Genomic DNA, 26841 nt, shown 5'->3' with positions numbered 1-26841 from the left:
AAATTGCTGTTGTAATGTTGTAATGCCATGGAAGAAGAATTGAACATGCCTACCGCTATGCTGACCATTGTGAAGAAGTTGCCCTATAAACATAGGGACCGATGGAGAACTGTGGCATGGCAGGAGAGCCACATTTACAGACATCGTTGACTTTATTGAAAGACGAGTGAAGATAGCAGGTGATCCGTTATTTGGAGATATACAGGATACTCGTTCTAGAGACAAGGGAAGTAGCAACAGTGGAAAGGAAAGTTGAATCTGGACCAAAATGGAAGGAGAGAAGCTCACTTTGGATCTGTGCATCCAAGTGGGACGGAGGTTGCACAATGAGAAAATTGATTGATTGAATTCATCGAGGCAACATTCCTCGCCAGAAGGATCTTCTACAGTGGCCGCATCTGAAACATGTACAGATAAGAGAGATTGACCTGCTGATTGGAACCGACGTCCCAAAGGCACTGGAGTCGTGGCAAGTTGTCCGAAGCGTGGATGGGAGTCCAATCAACCAAGTCTAATCAAAACTATGCTGGGCTGGACTGTAAATGGACCTTTGAAAGGCGACGGGATTTTTTCCTGAATGCAGTCAGGACGAGCAGATGGGGTCATCGAGAGAAGACAGTCAGTTCTTGGAATACGTTACAAAAACTGCCAAGTGGATGGATGGCCATTAGAGTATTGGGAGATACTCTTGGGAGAGAGTTGCCAAACAGCGTGCTCTGAGCCTCAAGAGGAGGTTTGGTAAAGATGCTTCATTTCACGCTGATTATACTGCGTTCGTGAATGACGTCATCTCCAAGGGCTATGCGGATCTGGAAAGGAGTGACGGTAGGGTATGGTATATACCACACCATGGTGTATACCACCCCAAGAAGAAAAGGATCAGGGTTGTCTTCGATTGCGGAGCTACTTTCCAAGGAACCTCGTTGAATGCACAGCTCCTGCAGGGACCTGATCTTACTAGCGAGCTAGTTGGAGTTATGACAAGATTTCGAAAGGAGCCCGTTGTACTCGTGGCAGACATCGAGGCAATGTTTCATCAGGTCAGAGTACCAGCGGAGGATTCAGATCTGTTGAGGTTTCTTTGGTGGCCGAACCTGGTAGAGCACAAAATGGTTGCGCATCTGTTTGGAGCCACATCTTCGCCAAGTTGCGGAATCATGAACTCATGAAGTGGATTAGCAACAGACGTGCCGTGCTGGCAGCTATACCCACCACAGAGAGAGCGAAAGAGGTTAAGGATATTGCTGGATTTGGATAATGATAAAGAAAGAGCATTGGGCGTTCAGTGGTGTGTTCAGTCCGATACCTTTTAAGTTCAAAGTCAGAAGAGGGATCCTTTCCACCGTCAGTTCAATATATGATCCCTTAGGGATCTTGGCACCTCCTCACATCCTAGGTTGGGATGATGTTGTACCAGACTCGGCTGTACAAGAGTGGAGAAGTTGGCTGAAAGAGCTCTGTCGGCTTGAAAGTTTTAAAGTTGACAGATGTCTGAAACCAGTGGATTTTGGAAAAGTAATCTCTGCTCAGTTACACCACTTCGCAGATGCCTGTGAGAGTGGGTATGGAACAGTGACATACCTGCTTTTACACAATATTCACAGACAAGTTCACTGTGCTTTCCTAATGGGAAACCAATTACCATTCCTCGTATGGAGTTGACGGCTGCCGTGGTTGCAGGTCGAATGGATGAGTTGTGGAGGAAAGAGTTGCAGATGCCACTTCAGGACTCCATTTTTTGGACAGATAAAGTACATCAGCAATGAGACCTCAAGGTTTCGGACCTTTGTAGCCAATCGGGTTTCAAAGATACTCGGCGTATCAAATCCATCTCAGTGGATTAACACCACAAGCAATCCTGCTGACCTGGCTTCTAGGGGAGTAAAGGTGGCAACACTTCCGAAAGATAACATTTGGGTGTCTGGACCTCAGTTTCTTGTTGGGCCAGAAGAGAGGTGGCCTGAAAACCCTGATGGCTCTAGGAGAATCTTACCAGATGACCCTGAAGTCAAGATGAGCTTGATGGTGAATGCTGTGCAGGCTGAAGAGAAGATGGATGCAGTCACCTGCTTGATCAATCACTTCTCTTCCTTGATCCGTCTGAAGAAGAGTGTTGGTTGGATCCTTAAGCTTCTTCAGTCAGAAGAGGAAGCAGTTGAGTGTGACTTTTGCTCAAGGTAGCTTGGATAAGGACCAACAGGAGAGGAAGATGGCAAAGGAGATGCAGAGTTTCAAGGCTCAGACTGTTGGTGAGCCTCTTTCAATTGATGAATTCAGAAATGCTGAGATGGAGATTGTAAGGTTTTGTCAGAAAAGGAGATTTCCAGAAGAATTCAACAGCTTGCAAAAGGGAGAAAATACTAGTGCACTAGCTGCATTTACAAGCTTAACCCAGTACTGGAAGACGGTATCCTGAGAGTCGGAGGACGACTTAGCAGAGCAGCTGTGCCCGAAGAATCCAAGCATCCTGCCATATTGGCAAAAGATTTACACATTTCTGACCTGATTCTTCAGCATATACATAGAGAGGTGGGACATGGTGGTCGCAATCACTATAATAAGGAAGACCCTGTCAAAGTGTATTGTCTGTCGGCGACTGCATGCGGCTCCAGGGCAACAGCAGGTGGCGGATTTACCTCAGGACAGAGTTTCTCCGGATGAACCTCCTTTCACTCGTGTGAAGAGTTCTCTTCACGTGTCTTTCTATAAGAGCAATACACATCGAAGTAGCATCGTCGTTGGACACAGATTCCTTTGTTAATGGAGGGTTGGAATCTTGCTCAAATCAACAACACCCTCCTTCAGAAAGGAATTAAGTGGGTTTTCAATCCCCCCACAGGATCACATCATGGAGGAGTTTGGGAGAGGTTGATAAGATCTGTGAGGAAGGTCTTGAATTCCACCCTGAAGGTGCAGAACCTTGATGAGGAAGGTCTTTACCACTAACCCCTAACCATCTCTTGCTGCTTAAAAGCAAGCCATCTTTGCCAATGGGACAGTTCCAAAAGGAAGACATCTATGCTCGTCGCAGATGGAAACAAGTTCAGTATATAACCGACTTGTTTTGGAAACGTTGGATTAAGGAATACTTGCCTCTTCTTCAGGAGCGTCAGAAGTGGACAAGTGTCAAGCGCAACTTTCTTCCTGGAGATATTGCGCTCGTAGTTGACGACTCAGCACCTCGCAACTCGTGGCTTACTGGAAGGATTGTGCAAACTATCCCTGATAGAAGAGGACTTGTTCGTCAGGTGCGAATCAAGACAAAGACCAGCTATTTGGACAGGCCTATTACGAAGATTTGCCTTCTACAGGAAGCAGAGGATCCATGAGGACATCAAGCTGACCTTTGAACTTCATAGACTTTGACTGTGACTTGAATATTGTCTCACGGGCCTTTTTTTTTTTTGTCCCTACATGACTAAGTGATTGTAAGGATCACCCTTTTTATGCGGTTTGATTTTCTGAGCTCAAGAAGAAAAGGACATTTTTAAATGGACTTTTTTTATCCTTAAAAAAAAAAAGGGTGCATCGTTGGCCTCCTACATAATGCGTAGTTGTGTAATTATTGTGGTAAAATAATTAGGGGCCGGAATGTAGGAGCCACATATTGGATGTTGTTTATGGTCTCATTTGTGTTGTTTGTTGATTATTGTGTTGTGCACTGATATGGCAGGTGGTGGGCGTTGTCATCGCAGTTTGAGCGGAAGTGATACTCTATTTGTTTGCTTCACCTGTGCACCTGGGTTTTTTGGGCATTGACAGAGAGGGGGTGAGCCTGGGAGCAAACACTTTCCGTTGACCGTATCACGCATCACGCTGCATTAACGCAATTATTCTACTCAGCAGGTAACAATTACATTTGGTAACTGCAGTGTATTTTACGTGTGGAAGAAGAATAAAAATCACTGCAATAAAATCTCGAGCGCGTCACATTGTGTATCTCTCAGCAATATTTTGGACTGCTTACAGCCGCAATAGACGGGGAGAGGCGCGGCTTACCGAGACACCCTACGCCGGCGGCCCAGGCGCACGTCTACCCAAGACGGGGTCGGCTCTACGGAAGAACGCACGTCAGTGCCGTGCGCACGGCGACGCTAAACGATACGAGGCAAGAAAGATGAAAAAGTCCCCTTACCGCGGCGCGGCAAAAACGTACAGAGCGCCAACCCGGACGCGCCTACGCAAGCAGCCGGCAGGCGAAGACCGAAACGGAACGAGTACGCGCACGCAGGCTCGAATACAGCCCCCACCTCTCCCAACCAAAGTGCGCAGGTAAGAGGGAGTGAAAAACCTCATCCCGTCGCACGCGTAAACCTACTCCGACGTAACCTCAAAATACAATTACCAACCTAAAAAAGAGTGTCATCGCTTTTTTTTACACGTACGAGGAATTTCTTTTGCTAGAGTAAAATCGCAGTATGTATTCAGACTAAAAAAATACAAAGAGCGTTCTGTTCTCGTGGCGCGAGGTTTCGGTCCCGACGGACCTTAGCCTCCCGTCAGAGGGCAGCGACTCAAAGAGTTTTGTCACCGGTGGCACCGGAGGACGGACTCTTCGGCCGCCGCGGGAAGCGCAGGCTAAACGGTAGCGGACGATCGGAAAGTTTCATAGTTTGATGTAGTCAGCCAGGCTGACAGATAGTCGCAGCTCCATCTATTCCTATAGCTCTTAGTAGTGACGACTTTGTGAGTTTCTTTAAAGATGAACTGAACTGGAATTTGAGTAAAGGTGACATAACTTCTTCTCACTGGTACAATGATTAAAATGGCTGAATTTGTTAAAAGGGATAAAACGGTACATTGAAAGTGTTGTTGTTATGCGGGCGCCGCCGTGTTGGAATTCCACAATCGGCTACGTCACTGGCATGGTAAGCAGCCGTGGAATGTAAACAGTCTGAGGACATGGCTGAGGAAACGGAAACCAACAGGTCTAGGGGGGGTTCGTACTGTATTGCCCCTGGCTGCAGTAATGAATTGTATAGGGCTAAGGCAGCTGGGGTTACGATACATTTCCACAGGCTACCTTTGACAAGGAAACCGGTCCTCAACTCATGGCTAGCTGCCTTAAAACTGGCTAGCCCTCCGACGGCCCCTAGATTTCGAGTCTGTAACGAGCGTTTTTTAGCGACAGACTATTTAGAGAGCTGTAATTTCGATTCGACGGGGTCACTGGTGAGGGTTAAGTCCAACAGACTGAAACCTGAGGCCGTTCCGTCAATGATCGATTTTTCAGGCTACGGTACAGGGCGGACCGATAGACCGACGGCAACTAACACCGATGCTATCTGCCGCAGAGACGGGGCGCTGAAACGCTCACGTCAGGCAGAGGACAGAGAGGTATGTTTAGCTGTTATCCAGCATGCTAGCAATAACGTTGTTGTGACATACACAAAACACGTACATTTTCACTTACACGCACAAATAAAGCCTGACGTGTAGGCTTTATAACGTTCGACAAAACTGAGACTGACACACTGGGCATTCATTGAAATTGAGTCACAAAACCAAGCTAGATACCAAACGATCCAAGCGCTTATGTCAAACTCCACAAGCTAGCGCTCCGACCATAGACTGTATAAATAAACCATGACTCAGATGATATCGCAGATCAATAATAATATCAAAAATAAATAAATAAACCACAGCGGGTCTGTAAACAGAATCCAATGTCCCTTTCTACTCACCCTGAAGCTAGCTGATGTCTCAGGGCACATTGTTGATACAGAGGGAGTTCAACTCACAGAAAAAGCTGCTAGTTCCATTATAAGAGGTATCTGTGCAATATCCATTTGTGCAATATCCATCAACGACCACGAGGAAAAAATCCGCCAACTCTGCACTAGCCTAAAGTAAACGGCAAAACTCGTGAATCCTCCGTGCATCCGTCAACCTGGGGTGACTCTCCTACGTGCAGCAAACTTTTTTTTTTTTTTTTTTTTAACTTTATTTATTTTGGTTTTAACATTTTGCGTGCAGCTAACTTAACAAGCGATCCCATTGGATGAATTCGTCCAATCACATTTTCCATTTATCTGCCTCGATTTTCTAAAACGCACAGGACCTTTTCTATTTTCTCTAAATGTACACGATATATAAGCAGTCTCTATTCCCTAAAATGCATAATGTGCTTGGATACAATAAATGTAAACGGTCCAGGTTGACCTCTCTGCCAACAGATGGATTCAGTTGCAGTGTCCGTGCTCCGGCAGCGCCCACACACACACACGCACCAGTCACTTCCCCCCAAACGATCCGAAGGTGGGGCCTGAAACAGATTGTCCTCCATGTGGTGGTAGTCAGACACTACAGGCCTGTCCCTCACAGGCTCAAATGTGTAACCCATGCCATTAAAATGACTCATTTTCATGTGTATTTAATATGCTGCACTGTAGCCTATATACCTTCGCAGGTCCTACCGTGCCAGTGACGTCATCGAAATTGTCAGCGTTCTAATACTAACAAACGTAATTTTTGTGTTGCTTAAAAAAAGCTATATTGATTTTTTTAATTAAAATTTTTAGTGTCATTTATTTTTATTTGTCATAACCAATACGTTATCAACGTTTATTCTTTCAGTTCAGTTCATCTTTAACGATAAAATTACAACAATTAGAGATACTATTCATCACTCATTCATTCATTCATCGGATCTCAGTGCTGCGTTCGATACTGTCGACCGTACCGTCCGGCTACAGAGATTGGAACATTTAGTTGGCGTTAAAGGAATCGCACTAAGCTGGTTTAAGTCCTACTTCTCTGATCGATCGCAATTTGTCAATGTTAACGATAAACCCTCCTGTTACGCTAAAATGAACCGTGGCGTTCCTCGAGGCTCAGTGCTTGGACTTGGATTCTATTCTCCAAATACAAAAAAACACATTAGCCAAAGATATAATTACTCTGGACGGTATTGCCCTGGCCTCCAGCACTACTGTCAGAACTACTCTAGAACGGCCTTTTTTCACCTTCGTAACATTGCTAAAATTAGGAACATCCTGTCTCCTGTTGTAATTCCTTATTAACAGGATGCTCAAATAAAACAAGAACTAAGAAAAGAGATCATGTTTCTCCTGTAGGATTGAATTTAAAATCCTTCTTCTGACCTACAAAGCTCTAAATGGTCAAGCTCCTTCATATCTTGAGGACCTCTTAGTACCTTCCTAGAGTCTCTAAAAGCTACCAGGCTCCTCTCCTGTGGAACCAGCTCCCAGTCTGGGTTCGGGGGGTAGACGCCGTCGCTACATTTAAGACTAAACTGAAAACTCTCCTCTTTGATAAGTCAACGCCTAGACCGGCGGGGCAGACGCAGCACCCCTGCTTTTCTCTGCTTCTCTTTACAGTCGTCGGATTTACCTATCGTATAATCAATAATATAGTGCCTCTCCCGCTTATGTTATATATTGTAATTCTAGACTAACAATTTCTTTTGTTTCCTTTTATGCACATCCTGTCCCAGAAGTGCTTGTTACTAACCTAGCTCTGCGGAGTTTACTCCCCGGAGTCCTTATGTTTCTCCGTCGCCCAAAACATCGCCTCGGACTAGGGCGACACCAAGATCTGGGTCTTGGGTGCAGCTGTCGCTATGGACCCGCCACACCCTGCTACGCGTCCACCCGCGCTCTGCTGTGCCACGCTACATCCCGTACCGTCATAACCCCGACCGCCACATGCCGCCCACCGAGAGTCTGGGTCTGCCGAGGTTTCTTCCTAAAAGGGAGTTTTTCCTCGCCGCTGTCGCAATAGCCGCTGCTAATGCTTGCTCTTGGGGGAACTATTGGAATTGTTGGGGCTTTGTAAATTATAGAGTGCGGTCTAGACCTACTCTGTCTGTAAAGTGTCTCGAGATAACTCTTGTTATGATTTGATACTATAAATAAAATTGAATTGAAATTAGTTTCAATCAGTTCGAAATACGTACCGCTAAATAAACTGTATTTATGGCTTTATAGTTGTCGTGCCGTTATCGGTCGAGGTAGGGCATCTGGTAGGTGCTCGCAAAGAGCGGTCTTTGGACAAGTTGGAGAGAGCAGGATCGGATACCGACCCTTAATTCGTTCTCCCTCCGTTTTCACTGACCTCATTAAATCACAGAGTCTGCCCGACTTCAGTCCGGATGATCTGTACCTGTAGAAACTACCTTAAAACTAGCTACTGAAATATTGGCCCGCTGTAGGGTGTCCGGTAAGAACTGGAACCGGATGTCTGACTTGAGATCCAGGAAGATTTATTTATTGTTTGAACATAAAGTTAAGTTGGATGTGGTTCTGGAATATGAGCAAAATAATAATGCACTTTAATAAGCATCTGACTTACTATGAACATTATTTCCAAACTAAATGTTATAGCCACCTGCACATACATTTCTTAGAAATAATCAACAAAAACGTAACATATTGCTCAGTAACACAAATCTATTACAGCACACGTATCCGTACGTGGTGCAAACAGTGTAATGCACCTTTCATAACCGAGCATGTGGCTCCACAGCGCTAGTCCGTTTACTGTCGATTGCACGTTACTAGCAAATTGCCCTGACACAATGCAAGTATCAACAAGTAATATTAGACAATCTGCACATCTATCAGCTATGCAATGAGAAACACAGTAAGAGCAATATTATCAAGGCGATAATATACCGCTCTCCAAGTAAGCGTCACGTCGTAACACGGACAAAACTTATCTACGTCACTACTACGACACTTACTGAAATATGAATAAACGTAGTTTCAACACTTACACAGATAATTAGGTAGTAAAACCCAGGACAGTTTAGCAAGCTACGGGATAGTTTAAACTTACGTTCTGGGCTACACACGTCACTCAACGAGTTCAAAAACTGAAAAAAAAGTCTGCTTCACAGCCGCTGCGGTCTGTGCCCTTCTCCTGCCTGAGCGCGAGTGATTGGCAGGCGATCAAAGCGATGACTCTTGTCACTGATTGGTCGATCTCTCAGGAGAGAGAGAGCAAGTGTTACTATGGCCTTTTTACACGGGTTATCCCCATACACTGGTGCTGATCTCAAAGCTTTTAAAAGTCTGGATGCTAACCAGTTATTTGTAGCTGGTTGGGTTACAGGTACGCGATGCTACGCTAACGGCGGGGGGAGGTACCTCATAATAATGGCAAAGATAAGACATCAATCTAGGGTTTATCTTGTATTAACGTCTATTCTTTTCTTAAGTAAAGATTTATATAACACGTAGCCCGTGTTTTTAGAGGACGTGGTCGGTCGTGGCTACCCACATACTGGGTGTGCCAAGGCAACTATCTAATGGATGCCTGAATGCATCCCAGCTCTGGGAAGTGCAGTCATTAATTATCTATCACAGAGTGTCTACGATCAGTAGTAACCACACATAACTGTAATATCCAGCCATCTTCTTATCTGTGATTATATTCGCTGTGTAGCCTATGTTTAGATTTGACCGGGTGGATATTACGACGCGATGGGCAGCAGCTGGCGAGACGTCCAAAGCTAGCTGCAGCTAGCTCGTCAGCTAGCCGGGGTAGGAGCTCCGCAGACCCGCAATTAACTCGTTTTTGAAGCTAGTTTCCGTGCCGCGTCATCTTTAATTTAACCGATATTTTTTGTATGTGTGTTAAGTTAAATGATCAAGGGAACGGCTTTCTTTTTTGGATATGTAGCTAGGTCAGTGAATAACCGATGTTAGCTAGCTAGTTATGTGGGTCATCGTCGGGTTGGACCTGTTAACAGGACAGCTGGTTAGCACGGCAGCTAGCTGGTTGAGGATAATTTTATTTATCGCTCATTTAAAACAGAAAGGCAATACATACACATGCTTGTGTTGGTGAGGATTACTCTGCAGATTCTGAATGTGAGAACACAAACACGAACGAAAACGTACGAGTTTAGCTTGCTGTCCATCTACAGCAGGGGTCATCAACTACATTTTTCCAAGGGCCAGACACTCCGGGGGCCGGACTTCCTAATACGCCTATTTTTGTTCGAAATGCTATATATATATATATATATATATATATATATATATATATATATATATATATATATATAATTTTTTTTTTTACATGTATTAGTGTGAACAAATTCCTAAAAAACATGGAAACTCCATACTGATAACTAGCTCTTTAAGTAGAAAAAGATCTCAGACTAGGAGGCAGTTCACTGAGGAGTGATGGTTAAAGTCTGTGATTAGGAAACATGGTTGTAGTATGCAGCGTCCTGATTGGTGGAAAATGCTTGCAGAAAGAAACGGCTGTTGTCAGGTAAGAATGTCACCGTCAACGAGGCTGAAGCGAAAAGTTGACGTGGAAAAGCCCAGCTTTAATGATGAATGGACTGATAAGCAGGCTATGCATTCGTCACCTATGCCCACTTGCAATGAAACCGATGTTGCAAAATAATACAACCAGCATCATCATCAAGAATGAAGAACGCAAACATAATGGTCGCGTCATTCACGTGCATATTAAGTAGCCACATGTATATGTTTTGGTCTTAATACATCCATAGATTTACCGCTCCAGCGGAGAGGATGGCTCGTTCAGCCAGCAGTTAAATTTATAAGAATTTGTCCAAATTTCAAGATTCCCAGCAAACTAAGATAAACAGTTAGACTACAAACCGACAGCTTTTGTTTTAGCTTGTTTGTAAAAAAAATCTCTATTTGCAGAGTAGAGCTGTGTTCGCGTAAAACAGCGCGTGGACTGAGCAGACAGAGCAGATTGAAATATCGCTTTCTGCATGTTTATGCCTGTCTATACAGGTGAGTGCATTGATAAGTATTGACTTTTTACTCACAAAGGTTTCATTGTAGCCTACTTAGAGTAACGAGACTAGCGTGAGTTGATCTGCCCCAGCGGCCATTGGTTATCTTCTTTGTATGTTCCCAGTCAGGTACTGCGTGTTTTAACGCACACACATCTCGGCTCAGCTGTGTGTGTGTGTGTGTGTGTGTGTGTGTGTGTGTGTGTGTGGAGCGCAGGCATCTACAGATTCCCGGCATGTGAATAGAGATGCAAATACAGGGGGCTGGGTTTGTGCTCTACCTGTGTAATGTTACCTGCTGTAAATGCTTCAAATGCTAAATAACAGAACGCATTTTTCCTCTTTACATTTTCTGAATCTGTGATTGTTCTGCGGGCCAGACTAAAAGCTTTGGCGGGCCGGATCTGGCCCGCGGGCCGCCAGTTGACGATCACTGATCTACAGCATAGCTCTTCCGCCGTCCGTCATGGCGTTCATAATTCGCGCGAGTGGAGCGTGACGTCACGTGCATAGGGTCAATACAATTTCCCTTAAGTAATTGTATATTTCTCCTCCTCCTCATATCGGTAACAAAACTCATTCGGTAACAAAACTGGAACGCAGGTACGCGCTCCGCAAGCGAAAAAGCTAAAACAAGAATAAAGTCCAAAATCCAAGACTGAACAAACTAGGCATGGGTAACGCGGGACGTAGGCGCAAAGCTACGACAGTGGTACAGAAAATGCCTACCGCGAGCTCAAAAACGCAGCACATCACTGAATTACAGTATATTAAATCAAATCAAAGTGAAGCAAGCAAGTCAGTCCCGACACAAACGCTGAAATAGAGAAATGCAGCCTTAAGTTTTTGTAGCACAGCAATAGCAAATTAAAGGCATAAAGATATTGGGCCTATTGTATCAGAAGTTCGTAACGCGCGTTAAGCTGGACCTAATAATTTTCTAACGATACAGCGACGGACGGGCCCTCGCGCCTCGGGGTCGTTTGCGCGGAACTCGGACGCCGCAAATCGTCACCGATGAAAAGGGAACTCCCCGTCGAGTTCGACGATACCTCACACGAGACTCTACCTCACACCAAGGTTATTATAGTTTTGCATATTTCATTAGTTTTTATTTTTATTTCGTTTTGACTTTTTTGTTTTCAAATTCAGTTTAGTTTTAATTAGTTTTTAAAGCGGCTTTGCTAGTTTAGTTTAGTTTTTATTTTTTGAAAATGCTTAGTTTTAGTTTATTAGTTTTAGTCTTAGTCTTTTTTTTGTAATATGGGTTATTTGTCGGGGGATTCGAAAAGGTCAGAAAAAGTATTGTGTAATAATAACTCAACAAAAACATCGTACAATTTTAGAAATATGTATTCGCAATGTATTCAACAATAACACCAAGTAAATAAAATGTAGCCTACGTATGGTCATAAATATGTAAACGGTCTACACAAGACGCAGCAGTAAGTGCAAAATGTGTAAGTGACGTGTTCCAGGAAAAAAACCTAAATAGCCAACAGACTAAAGAAGAAGGTGTTCCTGCGTATTTACTAACCAGCGGCTGTCAGGTCGCCGATGAAAGCCTTCCTGTAGTGTTCTCTGTCATGCTGCAGCTGGCCCTGTATCCATACATCCATGCCTGTAACGTTACCGGGGGTTAGCTTCTGTTTCGGGGAAAGGGGGCTTTGCGTTCTTCTTTACCTTGTTAAGGTGAGCTAGGTTAGCCTCCTAGCTTGTGTGCGCTTCTCAAATGTACTTTGAAATTCGTGGGATTTTTCCCCGTGATAAATTGCCCATATATTTTACCACCTTCCAACGCAAGGCGCTTTGTATCTGACACTGTCATAATCAAATAGGACTGCCGCTTTCTTCCGACTTTCGCTACCGCTATGATGGCACGGAGCCACGGACGTGTTGTGTTCAATTTGACGTGGAATGTCAGAATTTCTGGGTTCCCAGTCTGAAACTATACATGTCTACGGGAAATGTCACAACATTATTTGCTCTGTGAAAGATCGACAAAGACGAAAACTAAGGACATGTACTCGATAATTTTATTTTATTTTAGTTTTGCAAACAGACGTTACAGTTTTAGTTTAGTTATTGTTTTTTGTAATGCCTCGTTTTTATTTTAATTTCAGTTAACGACAATGTTTTTTCCCACATAGTTTTCGTTATTTCGTTCGTTTTCGTTAACGGTTAAAACCTTGCCTCATACAGTTCGTTAGCTGTGAAAAGGGGCGTGGCTAAATTATAGGGGGCTGGTCAAACCATCACCAATTAAAAAGGAACTCTCTTCTGAGTTAAACAGGGGGCGGGCCAAACCATTACCAACGAAGACGGAAGTCTCTGCCGAGTTCAATGACGCCTCGCGCAAGGGTCTACCTTAAACGGTTCAAATGTTATGAAAGGGGGCGTGGCTTAAGCATAGGGGGTGGGCCAAACCATCGCCAACGAAGAAGGAAGTCTCTGCCGAGTTCAATGACGCCTCACGCAAGACTATCGCATGTAAACCGCACATTCTAAGTTTCGTGTAAATCGGATCATGTTTGCCACATGTGGTAGATTTCCTGTTGCCGTCGGGGCGCTGTGACCATAAGTAAATATTGGCCAGTAGATGTCGTCAGACCTGGACCCTCGTCAATCGTGAGAAATTTCGGGCGGATACGACGACGTACGCTCGAGTTACAACAATTCTTTTGTTCGTCGCTAAACGCTCAAAATGGCCGTTTTAGGAAAAGTTTTTCTTTTAATAACTTTTCATTTTTAAGGTGTTGAGATGGTACAGACCAAATTTCAAGTCCGCCGGATGAAATCTCTCGGAGGAGTTGGTTAAAGTATAGCACCTTGACTTTTAGGCCTACTTCCTGTTGCCGCTATGGGGCGCTGTGACTTTAAGTAAATATCGGCCTTTATTTGTCCTCGGGGTTGGACTCTTACGAATCCTGAAAAGTTTCGAGCCAATTGGACACTTCCCGTTTTGATGGCGAAACGCACAAAATGGCCGCCCCGCCGCCGCCACGCCCTATGATGAAAAGTTTTTCTTTCAACAACTTTTCATCTTTAACGTCTTAAGATGGTACAGACCAAATTTGAAGTTGATCGGATGAAATCTCTACGACGTGTGGAAATGGCCAAAATCGCACTCATTTCAAACATTGAAATCAAAATGGCGGACTTCCTGTTGGGTTTAGGGTACGGCTCCAGTGACGTTTTTTTGTACGTCTCGACGGGCTTCATATGTGTACCGAGTTTCGTGAGTCTACGTTAAACGCGCTGCAGGGGCTCAATTTTTTTAACATTGTATGTATTTGTTACGAAAGGGATTAGGTTTATGTTAATAATAAAGTTTTTTTTATTTTTATTATGGTTGTAGTAGTTTCTCCTTTCGCTAGGGGGTGCTGCAGCACCCTCCGCACCCCTAGTTCGCGCGGCCATGCCGTCAGCAGTGATTAGAGTACGCGTCGGAGAATAGCGCGGACACGCGCGCCACTCGGCGGAAAGGGGGGAGAGAAAGGAAAAAAGAGACCGCGCCGCACGCGCACGGCTCTTTTGTCTTTCGTCAAGAATGAGCCATTTATACGTTCTCCCGGAGCGCGAGCCCGAGCCGAGCCCGTGTAAAATGATAGAAATTAAGACAGAAATCTTCAGCTCTAGTCCGTACGCCCTGCAACTGTTGTTGTGTTTGGCAGGCAGTTGTGCGATTACAGTGGATCATCTGCAGGAGGCTTTCTGGGGCAGCGGTCTTACTGGGAGAGATGGGAAGTAACAAAGTACAAATACTTTGTTACTGTACTCAAGTAGATTTTTCAGATATTTTTACTTTACTATATTTTTTTGTGGCGACTTTTTACTTTTACTCCTTACATTTTAACATGAATATCGGTACTTTCTACTCCTTGCATTTTACAAAATTGGCTCGTTACCTTAGTTTTGTACAAGAGGTCGTCGTGCCGGAGAATAGCGCAGATGCGCGCCTCACCGCGAGCAGGCGCGCGCGACACACAGAGCAAAAAGAAAAAGAGACCAGCTGTCCGGAGGATAATCGGTTGAGATCGTGCGTGTCCTTAAGAACTGTAAGTCGTATAACTTATGTTGTCAGTTCATTTAAGCCTGTTGTTGTATTGGTCTATAGTTCTTGCAAATTTAAAATAAGTTAGCTAGTGATTTTGTTGTTTGTGTTCTTCACCTGTTACCTAGGTTGCGCATTGCTTGATCTTAATAAAGCATCAAAAGAGAGACGTTGTCTCCGTCCGTGTTTTAACATACACGCCTGGGGCGAAGTCGGAAACCAGACTCAGCTTTAAATACAGTCCTCGCTACACAACAAGTTTCAAATAATTTCACTGGAGTTACCGTTATTTTCGCGTCATCAATACCACATTCAATCTAATTGGATGGGAATATGCTGTACGTTGCACTTGACGCACCACTACAAGACGACTCGACGGATTCGGCGGCGTTCTGCATTCATTCGCGGCAAATCATTGCGGCTTGATGGTGGTAACGTTAGCACGTAGTAGCATGGATGGCGACGTGATTGAAAATGAAGAAATCGGCAGACAAGCGGCAAGACATCCTTGGCCTCATCTGAGAGAGATGTTTGAGATAGTAGGCATCGAGAATGACTCCTGGCCAATGTGCTGCGCAACTCTTAAAAGGATGGGGAACTTCTTAATTAATGTCTGTTTAGTAATTCATATTTGATCCTTTATTTTCTTTCCAGAAGCCATATTTGAGCACACACATGTACATGTAGATTCCTTTCAATGTTAAGGGGAAGATTAGAAAAGAGAAACTGGATCTGTGAATTCTCACAGAATCACAACTGAATTCATAAATAGCTACTCAGTCAGAATCTTATTAACCTGGAGTCCCAGTCTCTGTCACAATAATCATATATGTGATGTTTTAGGCATATTGGCAGACATCCATTTAAAATGTAGGCAATGGCATATAAAGAGCCTTTTTTCCATGTCCACTGAAGTTTCTCAGCTTGCACTCTAGTAACATTTGTGTGGTCCAGGTAGCTTTGCATAAAAAATGCTTGTCGTTCGCAAAGCTACTTTTACTTTTATACTTTAAGTAAATTTCCAAGCCTGTACTTTGTTACTTTTACTTGAGTAAATAAGTTAAATCAGTACTTTTACCAGAGTATTTTTTAACACAAGTATCTGTATTTCTACTTGAGTACGGGAAGTGAGTACTTTTGCCATCTCTGCTTACTGGTCATAATTGGCAGGAACCGGTCGTCCACCGGTTTCCATCCCCAATCCGCTGTGTTCACGTCACCTTCCTTTCCAATCCACACCACGATCTGGAAGTAAACTCTTTGGCGGCGGTATTCGGTTAAGGACTCGATTGGAGGCAGACGTTACGGGGTAACAAATGATTTGGCGGTAACGATTTTCTTGCTAAAAGGGTCGTAGAGCAAAAAGGCAAGTGAATCGGTACTCTTTCCGCCAAACGGCACTGCCGTTGCCTTGGTCCTCTATGACATTCCTTGCTCGATGTGGGAGCAGAAACACAATTGCGCAGGACTGGATGGTTGATTCGCCATTCGCAAGTTTCTGGAATTCTGTTTGCCAACGCTAAAAGTGCGTTGAGTTGTATCGCATCCTGTGAAGGCGTGGATAAACAGCAACTGGGAACACGAGTCGCTACCCAGGACTTGTTTCATCCCCTGATGTTCATCATGTTGTGCGCTTTAGTAGCTTAGAACGAAAACAGAGGCCTCTGTTGTTCGTCCCAGCATAGTAGAGGAGAAGAATGAGTAAGTCTGTATCCTCCCCTATCATCAAGGTTTTGGGCTGATGTTCTGAGGCCTTGACTGCAGCTTTGACAGTGTCCGCGTCTGCGTCGCCCGATGCGGTCGTGAGATCGATAAGTCCTTGTTTGTTGCAAGATCCGGAAAGGAAATCGTCCTTTCTTCCCGCAAACTCAGTCGCTGCGTTGAAGTTAACGATGGGGTGAGTGTTTTCACCACGTCTCTGATGCGTATTGTCTTTGATGGAGGGAGTACTGAACCTCAGTACTTAAGTAAAAGTACAAACAACCAAAGACAGTTTGCACCTTGGTCAGCGAGGGCGCTGTGTCTAGCGACCCGTGATTTACAAAGGGCCGATGCTGAGCTTCGACAGTATCCGTACCGTCCGCTACTGGAAACGAGGCCTGACTTTTAAAAAAAAAAGTCCTTATCCTAACCAGCGTAAAACGTAAATATGTTGTTAGAATCTGAATGCGGTTGGTTTTATTCCCGGATGTATTTCAAGACGGTTTTATTTTCTTTAACCGTGGAAGCGTAAGCAAATAAAGTGGAGAAGAAGAGATGTGAAGAGGTCCAGCCAAATAAATAAGATATGTACGCGTCTTACGCAGGCTGGCGGAGGAGTAAACGACGCCGTGGAGAGAAAGAGATGGCAACTGTGATTTAACGACGGGAATAATAATAATAATAATAAAAAAAAAATGTTCATTTTCACTTTTACCGGAGGCTGTATTACCGAGGGTCGGCGGCGCTGCGCCCGGGCTCCGGAGCACCGGAATCGGCTCAGGAGCCGACGAAGGATCGGCGGTGCCCCGTATGTACAGTATCTATGGCAGCCGAACTTCACTGGTGAGACGCAGCGTGACGTCAGGAAGACGTTTTGGCGGGGGGGGGGGGACTGATCAGAAAATGTAACGAAATGTAGCGGCGTACAAAGTATAGATAATTGCTGCAAAATGTATGCGCTATTGATTCTACTTAAGTAAAGTACAGATACTAAACTATGCAGTTTAAAAGATTTAAAGAGAGCACACATATTCAGCTTTTGATTGCCTATAATAAGGTTGATAATATAATACTGGACTTAATTTTCCATTACTAACCCAAAGTTTTGAATATACAGTATATGGTTTGTTTCACTAGTTACATTTCTGCTCAAACAAACCAATTTAGGCCTGTAACAATTATTAAATAATTGTCTAACTGCAATTTTGTTTACATCATCACGGTTATTTTGTAGAACCGCAATTAAAGCATTAAAGCATTTTTTTAAATGATATTGGTCACACTGTTGTTTAGATCCATCAAACGCGTTTGCAGTACAGACGTAGCATCACCTAACAGTAACGTTAGCTAGCATACGATACTGTGGATTTGATTAGTATCAGAGGACACCCCGCCCGCAGTCGCAAGTCCAGTCGGCTTTCGGACGTTAAAAATCCACCGAAGCACCTTTACGTGCGTTTAAAGGCCCGGACACACAGAGCCGATAATCGGATTTGTGCTTTTATTTTTCTAATCTGTACAGAACAACTTGTTTGCTACCTTTTGCTAAGGTCCTAATTGATGGTAATGGTGGTAAATGTCGATTAATCCCAACTTTACCCGTGTATCTTCTGAGGCGTGCCGGGCTCGAGAGATTCGCTCCCCTCCCCGGGATTACCTCGAAAACAAGAAAGGCAAAATTAAAAAAGTGTTCAGAGTGTTTTCGCCCTAACCCTTCTGAGGAAGCAGTTTTACCGATTAGCAATTAAAACCTGACAAACGACACCCAAGCTAATTCTCGCCACCGCAGCCACCGGAAACACTTGAACAGGCTTGGTTTAACAAAAACAATCCCGAACGAGCCCCCGAATATGTTACGACCCTATAAATCAGAGTAACCATTGATGTAAAAATAACTTATTAATCATACAAGCAGATCAGAGGCCGATCTATGAGGAAACGAGACAATCCCAGCAGCAAATCCGAGACTAAATCGTAAACGAGAGACCAAGGGCGAGATAAACACACTCCTTTACCAGAAAAAGGAGTAAAACCTACCGATACGCTCTGGCTCAGCGCAGCCTGCTGTCAGCACACATCGTCTATGGGGGAAAAGCGGCCGTTGCGAGGTCTCCCCCCTCCTTTATCCATGGAGCTGGGCCAACGCAGGTGTACTCATTCAGCAATTATCAGTCAATCTGGAAAAGAGAGGGAGGAGGCACGCACACAGGTAACACGGCACAACTAATGGTTGTCGTCTTCTACCGCCCGCAAGGTCCTCTGGGAGAGTTTTCGATCTCATATTCACCAGAAACTGCTCTACATCCAACCTCGCTGTTACCCCACTCCACATCTCTGGCCATTTCTTCACTCGTGCCTCCCAACGCTGCCACCGAGAGAACAACTATACGGGCGGCGGAAAGAAAATGCCGGAAATCTAAACGCCCAGACCATCTGCTTACCTATCGGTCGCTTCTTTCCTCCCTCGCTGCCTCTATTTCTAATTCAATACTCCTCCTCCAACGCCAAAAAATGTTTTCCCATCTTCTCTAACCTCCTCAATTTCCCAGCTTTTCTTCTCTGATGTGAGCACGCCGCCTGAAACTCAACAAGACTGAGCTCCTTTTCCTTCCGGGGAAGGGCTCTCCTACCCGGGACCTTACTATAACAATTGACAACTCTGTGGTAGTCCCCGCCCGGACTGCTAGGAAGTTGGGCGTGACGCTCAACGACCGACTCCCTTACTGCCGACGTTGCCGCGACTACCCGATCGTGCAGATTTGTGCTGCGCGATATCGGAAGGATACGTCCACTTCTAACGCAGAAGGCGCCTCGGGTTCTGGCTCTAGTCATCTCGCATCTAGACTACTGCAACTCCCTCCTGGCTTCCTTGCCTGAGAGTGCCCTGCGGCTCATTCGGAATGCAGCGGCTCGACTGGTCTTCAACCTACCCGAGTTCTCTCGCGCTACGCCGCTCCTCCGCTCCCTTCGCTGGTTACCGGTTGCTGCCCGCATCCGGTTCAAGACACTAGTACTCGTGTACAGGGCCGCGAACATATCGGGCCTAGCTTACATCCAGGACGTGGTCAAATTCCACACCCCAGCCCGCCCGCTCCGCATCAGCCAACCTGCTTGCTGCCCCCTCGTGGCGAGGGATAACTAATTGCTGGACGAAATCCCGACCGTTTGCTGTCCTGGCTCCTAAATGGTGGAATGAGCTCCCCATTGACATTGGGACAGCCGAAAGCCTACGCATCTTCCGACTGAATTGAAAAAAACAACAACTACCAGTTGCGCTTTGATATGGCTCTTTGTAGTTTGGTTTATTTAAAGCTAATGTACTTGCACTTACTTCTTGCTGTCCGGAATTTTGTACCTTCAAGGTCGAAAGCACTTAATTGGAAGTCGCTTTGGATAAAAGCGTCAGCTAAATGACACGTAATGTAAAATGACTTTTTCCGACATACTATACTATGACCTTTTTGGAGTTGTTTCAACAAACTGTACTAGGACTATTTTAGGAATTGTTTCTACATACTATGACTTTTTTTGACATACTATTCTATGACCTATGAGTTTATTCACCATACTATACTACAACTTTTGAATGCCTTTTTGACATACAATACTATGTCCTTTTCATGACTTTTTTTGGAGATTTTCAAACATACTATACTGTAACTAGTATTACTACTTTTTTTGACATACCAACTATGAACTTTATTGGAGGTTTTTCGACATACTTTGACCTTTTTGTGTGTTTTTTCGACATACTATACTATGACTTCATTAGACATCCTATACTGTGACCTGCTTTGGAGTTTTTATAACATACTATACTATGGTCTGTGTTTGTTGGAGAATGTGTGCAGTTGTATGTTTCAGGGTCTTACACTGATAACGTTCTGCTCTAAAAACGCACTGTGGAACAAACCTTTACCAAAGTGTGAGAAAAGACTGCGTACATACCGTAATGTGGAGACCTCCTCTATAACTTGTTTAACAAATTAGACGGGGTGTATGACTTGACCTGAAAAAAATTGGTTATGGTTATGAAACAGCTGGAGATGTTAGATAACGAGTTAAGTACAATATCTCTGGAAACATACCTTTCTTTCTCTTTGTGAAGATTTATTGACAGTGACGCTCCAAGTTCGCAGTTTGACATCCGTCAGCGTACATATTCTGTCTTTTCCTGTTACTCCCAAGCGACAACTACATTTGTATGTTATACTTGTACGCAAACTGCAAAAACTACTATAAAAATACTACATAGCACATTTTGTTTGTCAAATTTAATCTGAACCGTCAAGCTAATTTTTCTCGTCATCAACCTTACCCTCTCTTCAGGTTGTACTCTTCGCCCCTCTACGTGTCTCCTAGCAACAGCACTGGCACCTCAGGGGTCAGGGGTCACAGAGAGGTGAGGGGGAGGACAAGACGCTCCCTGTCAGTAGACAAGCAGCGCTCCGTGGACACGTCTCTGAACAGAGCCATCAGGGCAGCTCGTCACATGAAGCGCACCTCTGGACACATGGCTCGCTCTCTGGCTACGGGAGCGCAATACCAGCAGCTCCTCACTTAGTCCTGCAGCTACACAGGCAGCTCAGACAGCAGGGAACGCATGACCAGGTGAATAAAAAAAATCTAAACTCCTTCTCTTCTTGTAACTTTTCTTTGCTTCCTACATTTGGAGAAAAAACTGTTACTGGAGCTTTGTTTACTGCATTAAAAAAAAAAAATGTAATTTTATGGCAACATTTAAGTCTCAGGTGGCCAGACATGAATTTGTTTCTTCTTTGTTTCTTGTCACAAAAAGAATTTCAAAAGATGTGCTGGCATACATTGAAATGACATTTTCTAAACTGACGTAGTACTGTAGATCAGTTTGATAACACGGTTGTTGATCATGATGATTTTCAAACCCATGAAGGAATTACATCACGAGAAGTTACAGCTGTCTCGAAATGGCAGTTGTCGTGAGGTAATACTCGGTTATTTTTAGCTATTTATTGATCGTGTGACTGTACGTAATTATGTATTTTTTTTTATCTTTTCTAGTTTGTAGAAATCTAAGTATTTCAGTGTTTTTTTAGTTGCAGTGTAAGCGTTTTTCCTTTCCCGATACAGTAGCACGCTACTCTGCAAATGAATTGCACTCTGTTGTGACGGAGTCGGTTGTGGATTGTCGTTCAAGAGACCTCCGCGGATCTATTTTGTGAATGGTCAACGTCTACCCGAGATGCCGGATATCCTCAACATTAGCTTCTATGTTGTTACAAGTTATTTTGCATGTATAAACTACACGTTTTAAATTGTGCCGTTTGAGAATGAAATTTCATACAGTATTTTTATAAGCTTGCAAGTTTAACTTAAGTTAAAGTCCAGTTGTCTACAGTGACTGACCAGCTTTATGTGGATCAAACATTCACACACCAGCACTGTAAAGGCTTTTAACATAAAGAGAGAAATATACAATTGTTACAGATTATTTTATGGATTATATTCTCACATTGAAATTGTTTTCTATACCATAAAACTGTGAATACTGTTTTTTTGTTCATATTCATTTTTTTTTGTACCATTATTTTTCCAACTGTAGGTCTAAAAAATATTTTGCAGGGAATCTTTTCGGTTGTCCCTAAGGAGCCAAATAAAGGTGAAAAATAACATTTGGTGTCTCTGTACTTCACTGTTAAAAAGATAGTACTAAAAAAAAAAAAATGTCCTCGAAGTCTTTAATGTAATGGAAGCCAATTTATTAGACAGCCTTAGTACATAGGTACACATGGAAATTTTGTTTGTGCTTAAACACTCGCAAACATACAATCCTGATAAGTTAAACAGTTTTAGGATTAATGCATCGCTATTATCTTTTCTCTGATAAATAATTCTGATATAAATCAATTGATTTAACAGAGTAAACCCTATACAACAGCAAATTATAATAAAAAAGAAAATAAACGCAAAGTCAAGCGTTTGCATCACAGAAAACGCATTACAGTGCAATGTACAACTTGTTTGGCCAGGAAAGAGGGAAGGGAGGAGGAAATAAAAGCCATTCGCCATTGGAGGGTTTTACATTGCACCAGAGGAGGAAACAGACAAAGAAAATATATATATTAGTTCTTTTTCTGAGTTGACCACTAACAGCTACAGCTAAAACATCACAAACACGGCGGCTTCACATTGACATTTTTTAAAGGAAAGGTATCGCTACTTCACAGTCAGAAATATCACCAGTCAACAGTGAGACGCTAAAACAGCAACATATGGCCCATACGCAACACTACTCAGTGCACGGCCCAGTTAAACATAGTTACTAACCAATGATAAGACTTAAATCTGACAGAATACAATACTAAAATACAACTGGCCCTTTTTAAGATTATTCATTACATATTAGCAAGCAACGGCCTTTTCGACATTAAAACGTGGAGTTTCTCTGGAGAAAGGAAAAGGTTGTGGCAAGTAAATACTTTACAGTCTCCTTAACCGGAGGAGGGATAATTCTGGCTTTTTGCAGAGCTCTCTCTTTCCAATTTCTGCCCAAACGAGAATTTTTAAACAAATACTTCAATGAAAACGTATGTTTTGAGTATCAGACGTGTGGTGGGCTAGTAGCTTGCTAATATCCCTGCAGAGGACTGTGAGGTTAGCTTGGATACATAATGGTCTCACGGCGAAAAACTATCAAACACATACATATGCACGTCCACGCTCCCGCAGCGTAGTCTGCTTCTCCTCCGTTCAATATTTCCATCAAAATATGGCCGAAAAAAACTGTTTTTCTTTGTCGCTAAAGTTTACAGATAGACCGTTGAGTAGAACGCTTCGAAAAGTTTCAAAGCGAGTATTTCTACTTTATCGATACTCAAAACAAAGGTTTTCAGTGTAGCATTCAAGCTCGACGTCTAGGAAAAAGTGCCAACTCTGCGGGTCCCAGAACATCTACACTGGATACAAACACATAAACGGTCCACACAAGTCCAAGCATGCTACTGAATACGAACATCTCAAATGGGCAGGGGGGACTCCTCTCTGATGAATATATTTATATATATATATTGCATGTTGACCGATACATATTTTACAACATCAACCTCTCAAACTGCACATCCCTCCTCGACCCGCTTCCAATAAAACTCACACCGACAAACCCAAAGGAACAAACAAGGGAAAATATAGCATACAATATTACATTTTGGTACTTTCAGTTTTAAATGGCCTTCTGTTCTGATATTTAAACCTTTTTAAATAAGTTCATTTAGTTGCATCCATTGTAAAACATGAGAATACTTGCAACATTGTTATTCTTTGATACAACATATATTTTTTTTTATCATCTAAGATGTATTTTTCTTCTCAAGCAAGATGCATACACAATGATGGGTTTTTGGGAAAGGGGGTAGGGTTAAGAGTTAAAGAGGAGAGAGATGTGATTGGAGGATCTTAGCTTGTAACTTCCTCGTCTGGTTTGTTCATGGCCTTGAGCTGCTCCAGCAGGCTGGTGGGGGTGAAGATGTGGGTCGATCCTGGAGACACGCACATGCAGAAAACACACACACACACACACACACACACACACACAGAGCGTTAGACCTGTACGTTTGGAAGGAAACCGATGAAAAATGTGTTTTCAGCTCTTGCTATGAATGCCTACTGTAGATGAGGGAAATCTCACATAATGTGGAAAAGTAAAGATAGAAGCGCTGAGCAGCCCAAAGTTAGAAAAGCGTTAGCCAACAGGTTCAAAAGGATCAAAAAGATTGATAAACTAATTCTAAAAGGTGGGAGATAACTCAGTACTTGTACTGTCATAAACTAGCGTCTCAATGTTGTTTGTCTCCAAAGTATTGATATTTTTGTATGTCCTAAAGACTTCAAAAACATAAAAGACCTATGTCAGCCCGTAGAGGAACATGTACTCTCTTTTTTTTAACTGATCTGAAAGCAAGAGACAATCCCCAAAACTAGTAGGTATGACTAGATTCACTGGACAGACTCAAATACCTTAAATTGTCCAAATTTAAGATTTTCATTTTATTTCACGTCTCCAAGTATATATCTATCATCGCTGAGATTCAAAATGTCTGAATCTTGACTTGTCTGAGTAAAGTACCATGTAAACATCTTCCACCTCTGACCAATACTCCTTCACTCTACAAACAGAAGCCGTGTTAAATCACATGCAGCTGAACAAGATGGAAGCACACAGATCAGTGATGGCATCACACAACTGTCGCAAACTAAAAACAGTAGGTGGGCTAGTAGAAGTCCTGCAACACCGGACCGGTCTACACGGCACAGGTAAACAGCTGTTAGAAAACTGTGCACGTGACCGTGTGGGCCTTAAATTAAAGAGCGTGCAGAAAAATACTGCTAGACAAAGCAACAAAAAAAAAAAAGAGACAAAAGCAGATCTTCTCTACATGTCATGAAATCCCAAACCAGAGAGTTAGGTCTATCGTCTTCCATTAATATGAATGAAAATGTGAAACTCTGTAACTCTAATAACAGATGAACCGTTGTGACAGCTGAAGACACATTTCAGACATTGTAACACTTGAAAGGTGCTCGATTGGAGTAAAGCAAACTTTTCGCCAAATTTGACCAATTCCATTGATTACTGCCATCTTTATTCTTTATGCCAAAGAAAACATTTGATTTACTCCTCACACCTGTCCAACATTGTCAACAGTATTTGACCTACAGTACATTGGTTTGTTTCTGTTGCAAAGCTGCATGTTTCCTCCACTTTGGTTTGATTAGTCGTTTACCTCAAAGACATTCACCTACAGTAAAACTCAACTGGACCCTGAGTGAGGGGTCAGAACGGGAAGTGGAGGTAGATAAAGGTAGAAACAGGAGAGAAAGAGGCAAGCCCATCTCGAGTTGGGTCGTTATGGTGATGTGGGGGTCGGAGTCGTAAGGGCTCGTGGGTGGGGGTTTAGTGTGGGCCACGGGGGTCAACGTCGGACTGACCTCGCCTGCTTCTCTGCTGTTCCCCAAACACGCAGCTTCGTGGGCCTACTGGCCTCAGAAACAACACTGTGACGTTGATCTCCAACGTCGCTAAGTTATTGTACGAGGCTAGGTTTAGACCAAAATAGCATAACAAAAACAAAGACTTGTTTTAGTAGGTGATGGCCATTTTGCTCAGGAAGTGGTGTTGAATGCAGCAGTATGGGGGGTGGGCAGCCATACTGCTTATGGTGAGTGCTGCTTACTGAGAAAACCATAAAACACTGGTGTGTAAACGATATCGCTTTAGCAGATTAGTTAGGAATGAGATGGATGCCCAGGACTGCAATATCAATCTTCAGTGGGTGAATGCGTGCTCAAAAATAGCCTTGCTAATAATTTACAGAAATAAGCAATAAGGTGGTCATTGACATTTATGCAAATAGGTATTATTTATGACCTCCGCCAAAGATTTTTTAATGTTGCCATGTGTTTGTTAGTTGCCATGTGTTTGTTAGCAGGATTTCTCAAAAAAAAAAAACTGTTTAAACGGCAATAACATTTGGTGGAAGCCAAGCCGTAGTCTGAGGAAGAGCTGGTCAGGTTTTGGTGCAGATAGTGCCACCGTGCGGTCATTTAACGAAGCTCTAAACCTTTTGGCTTACAGCTTCTCTATCGAAGCATAGAAGACATGACTCCAAAAGTTCTTTTTTTTCCATATTTCTTTCATACCATTATTATTACCATTACATTCTTGCAGTTTAAATAAACTGCCATAACTCCTGAATGCATTGTGCTTCCAACACATTTACAGCAGTCATATATATATATATATATATATATCAACTTTGAGCAATCCTGCTAAATCTGCACAGCTGCAAAATGACCCAGATGCAGATTAAAAACCTCAAAACATTTTGTGTTAATAAAAATAACTAACAAAGAAGGACTGTTAAGCCTATTTGTGTGTTCCTGAACCAACACGCTGAAAACTAATAGTCTGTTAGTGGCTGGTGTAAAGGATGAGTTTATAAAGAGATAAACACATACATTAGGGGAGGGGTGGATTAGTGGCAGCTGTTCAGACATATGCGGCATCTTCACTTTTTATTAAGTTGCTAAAGCATATCAGGTGGGACAATAGAAATAGAATGAGAGTAGAACAGACATTCCCATTCAAAACAACATAGCCGAATGGCCAGAGCGGCCATTTTTATGTGTACCGTTGCCATCGCAAAGAACTGTGACCTTCTGTATAAACCGGCTTGAGGAAAGTCACGGACTCGCTGAGGTTTTGCGACAAACGAGCAGAGGAGTATAACGTGGCGTGAAGAGGCGTCTCTAGTGCACTGCCTGTGTTGCCTTGTTGCTAGAGAGGAATTGAGGATTGCTAGAA

At 43.3% G+C, this 26841-nt stretch overlaps 2 protein-coding genes across 8 annotated transcripts in view; one reads left to right on the top strand and one right to left on the bottom strand.

Moving 5' to 3' along the window:
- akna (AT-hook transcription factor) overlaps nucleotides 1–22137 on the top strand; it is a 77433-nt gene extending 55296 nt beyond the window's left edge. For all 6 annotated transcript variants that reach the window (XM_031277550.2, XM_031277546.2, XM_031277548.2 and 3 more), the window contains one exon: nucleotides 20832–22137. In XM_031277550.2, the coding sequence (XP_031133410.1) occupies nucleotides 20832–21066 (235 nt within the window). In that variant the 3' untranslated portion in view covers nucleotides 21067–22137. The remainder of the gene's footprint in view (nucleotides 1–20831) is intronic.
- An 86-nt stretch (nucleotides 22138–22223) lies between these two features.
- stxbp1a (syntaxin binding protein 1a) overlaps nucleotides 22224–26841 on the bottom strand; it is a 39073-nt gene continuing 34455 nt past the window's right edge. For both annotated transcript variants that reach the window (XM_031277553.2, XM_031277554.2), the window contains one exon: nucleotides 22224–24016. Coding sequence is in view for 1 of the 2 variants with exons in the window: in XM_031277554.2 (XP_031133414.1) it covers nucleotides 23934–24016 (83 nt within the window). In the remaining variant the exon portion in view is untranslated. The remainder of the gene's footprint in view (nucleotides 24017–26841) is intronic.

Source organism: Sander lucioperca, chromosome 14 (genome assembly GCF_008315115.2).
Source record: "Sander lucioperca isolate FBNREF2018 chromosome 14, SLUC_FBN_1.2, whole genome shotgun sequence".
NCBI classification, from domain to species: Eukaryota; Metazoa; Chordata; class Actinopteri; order Perciformes; family Percidae; genus Sander; species Sander lucioperca.
Note: the sequence above shows the minus strand (reverse complement) of the source record. Positions and strands in the feature narration are given on the sequence as shown.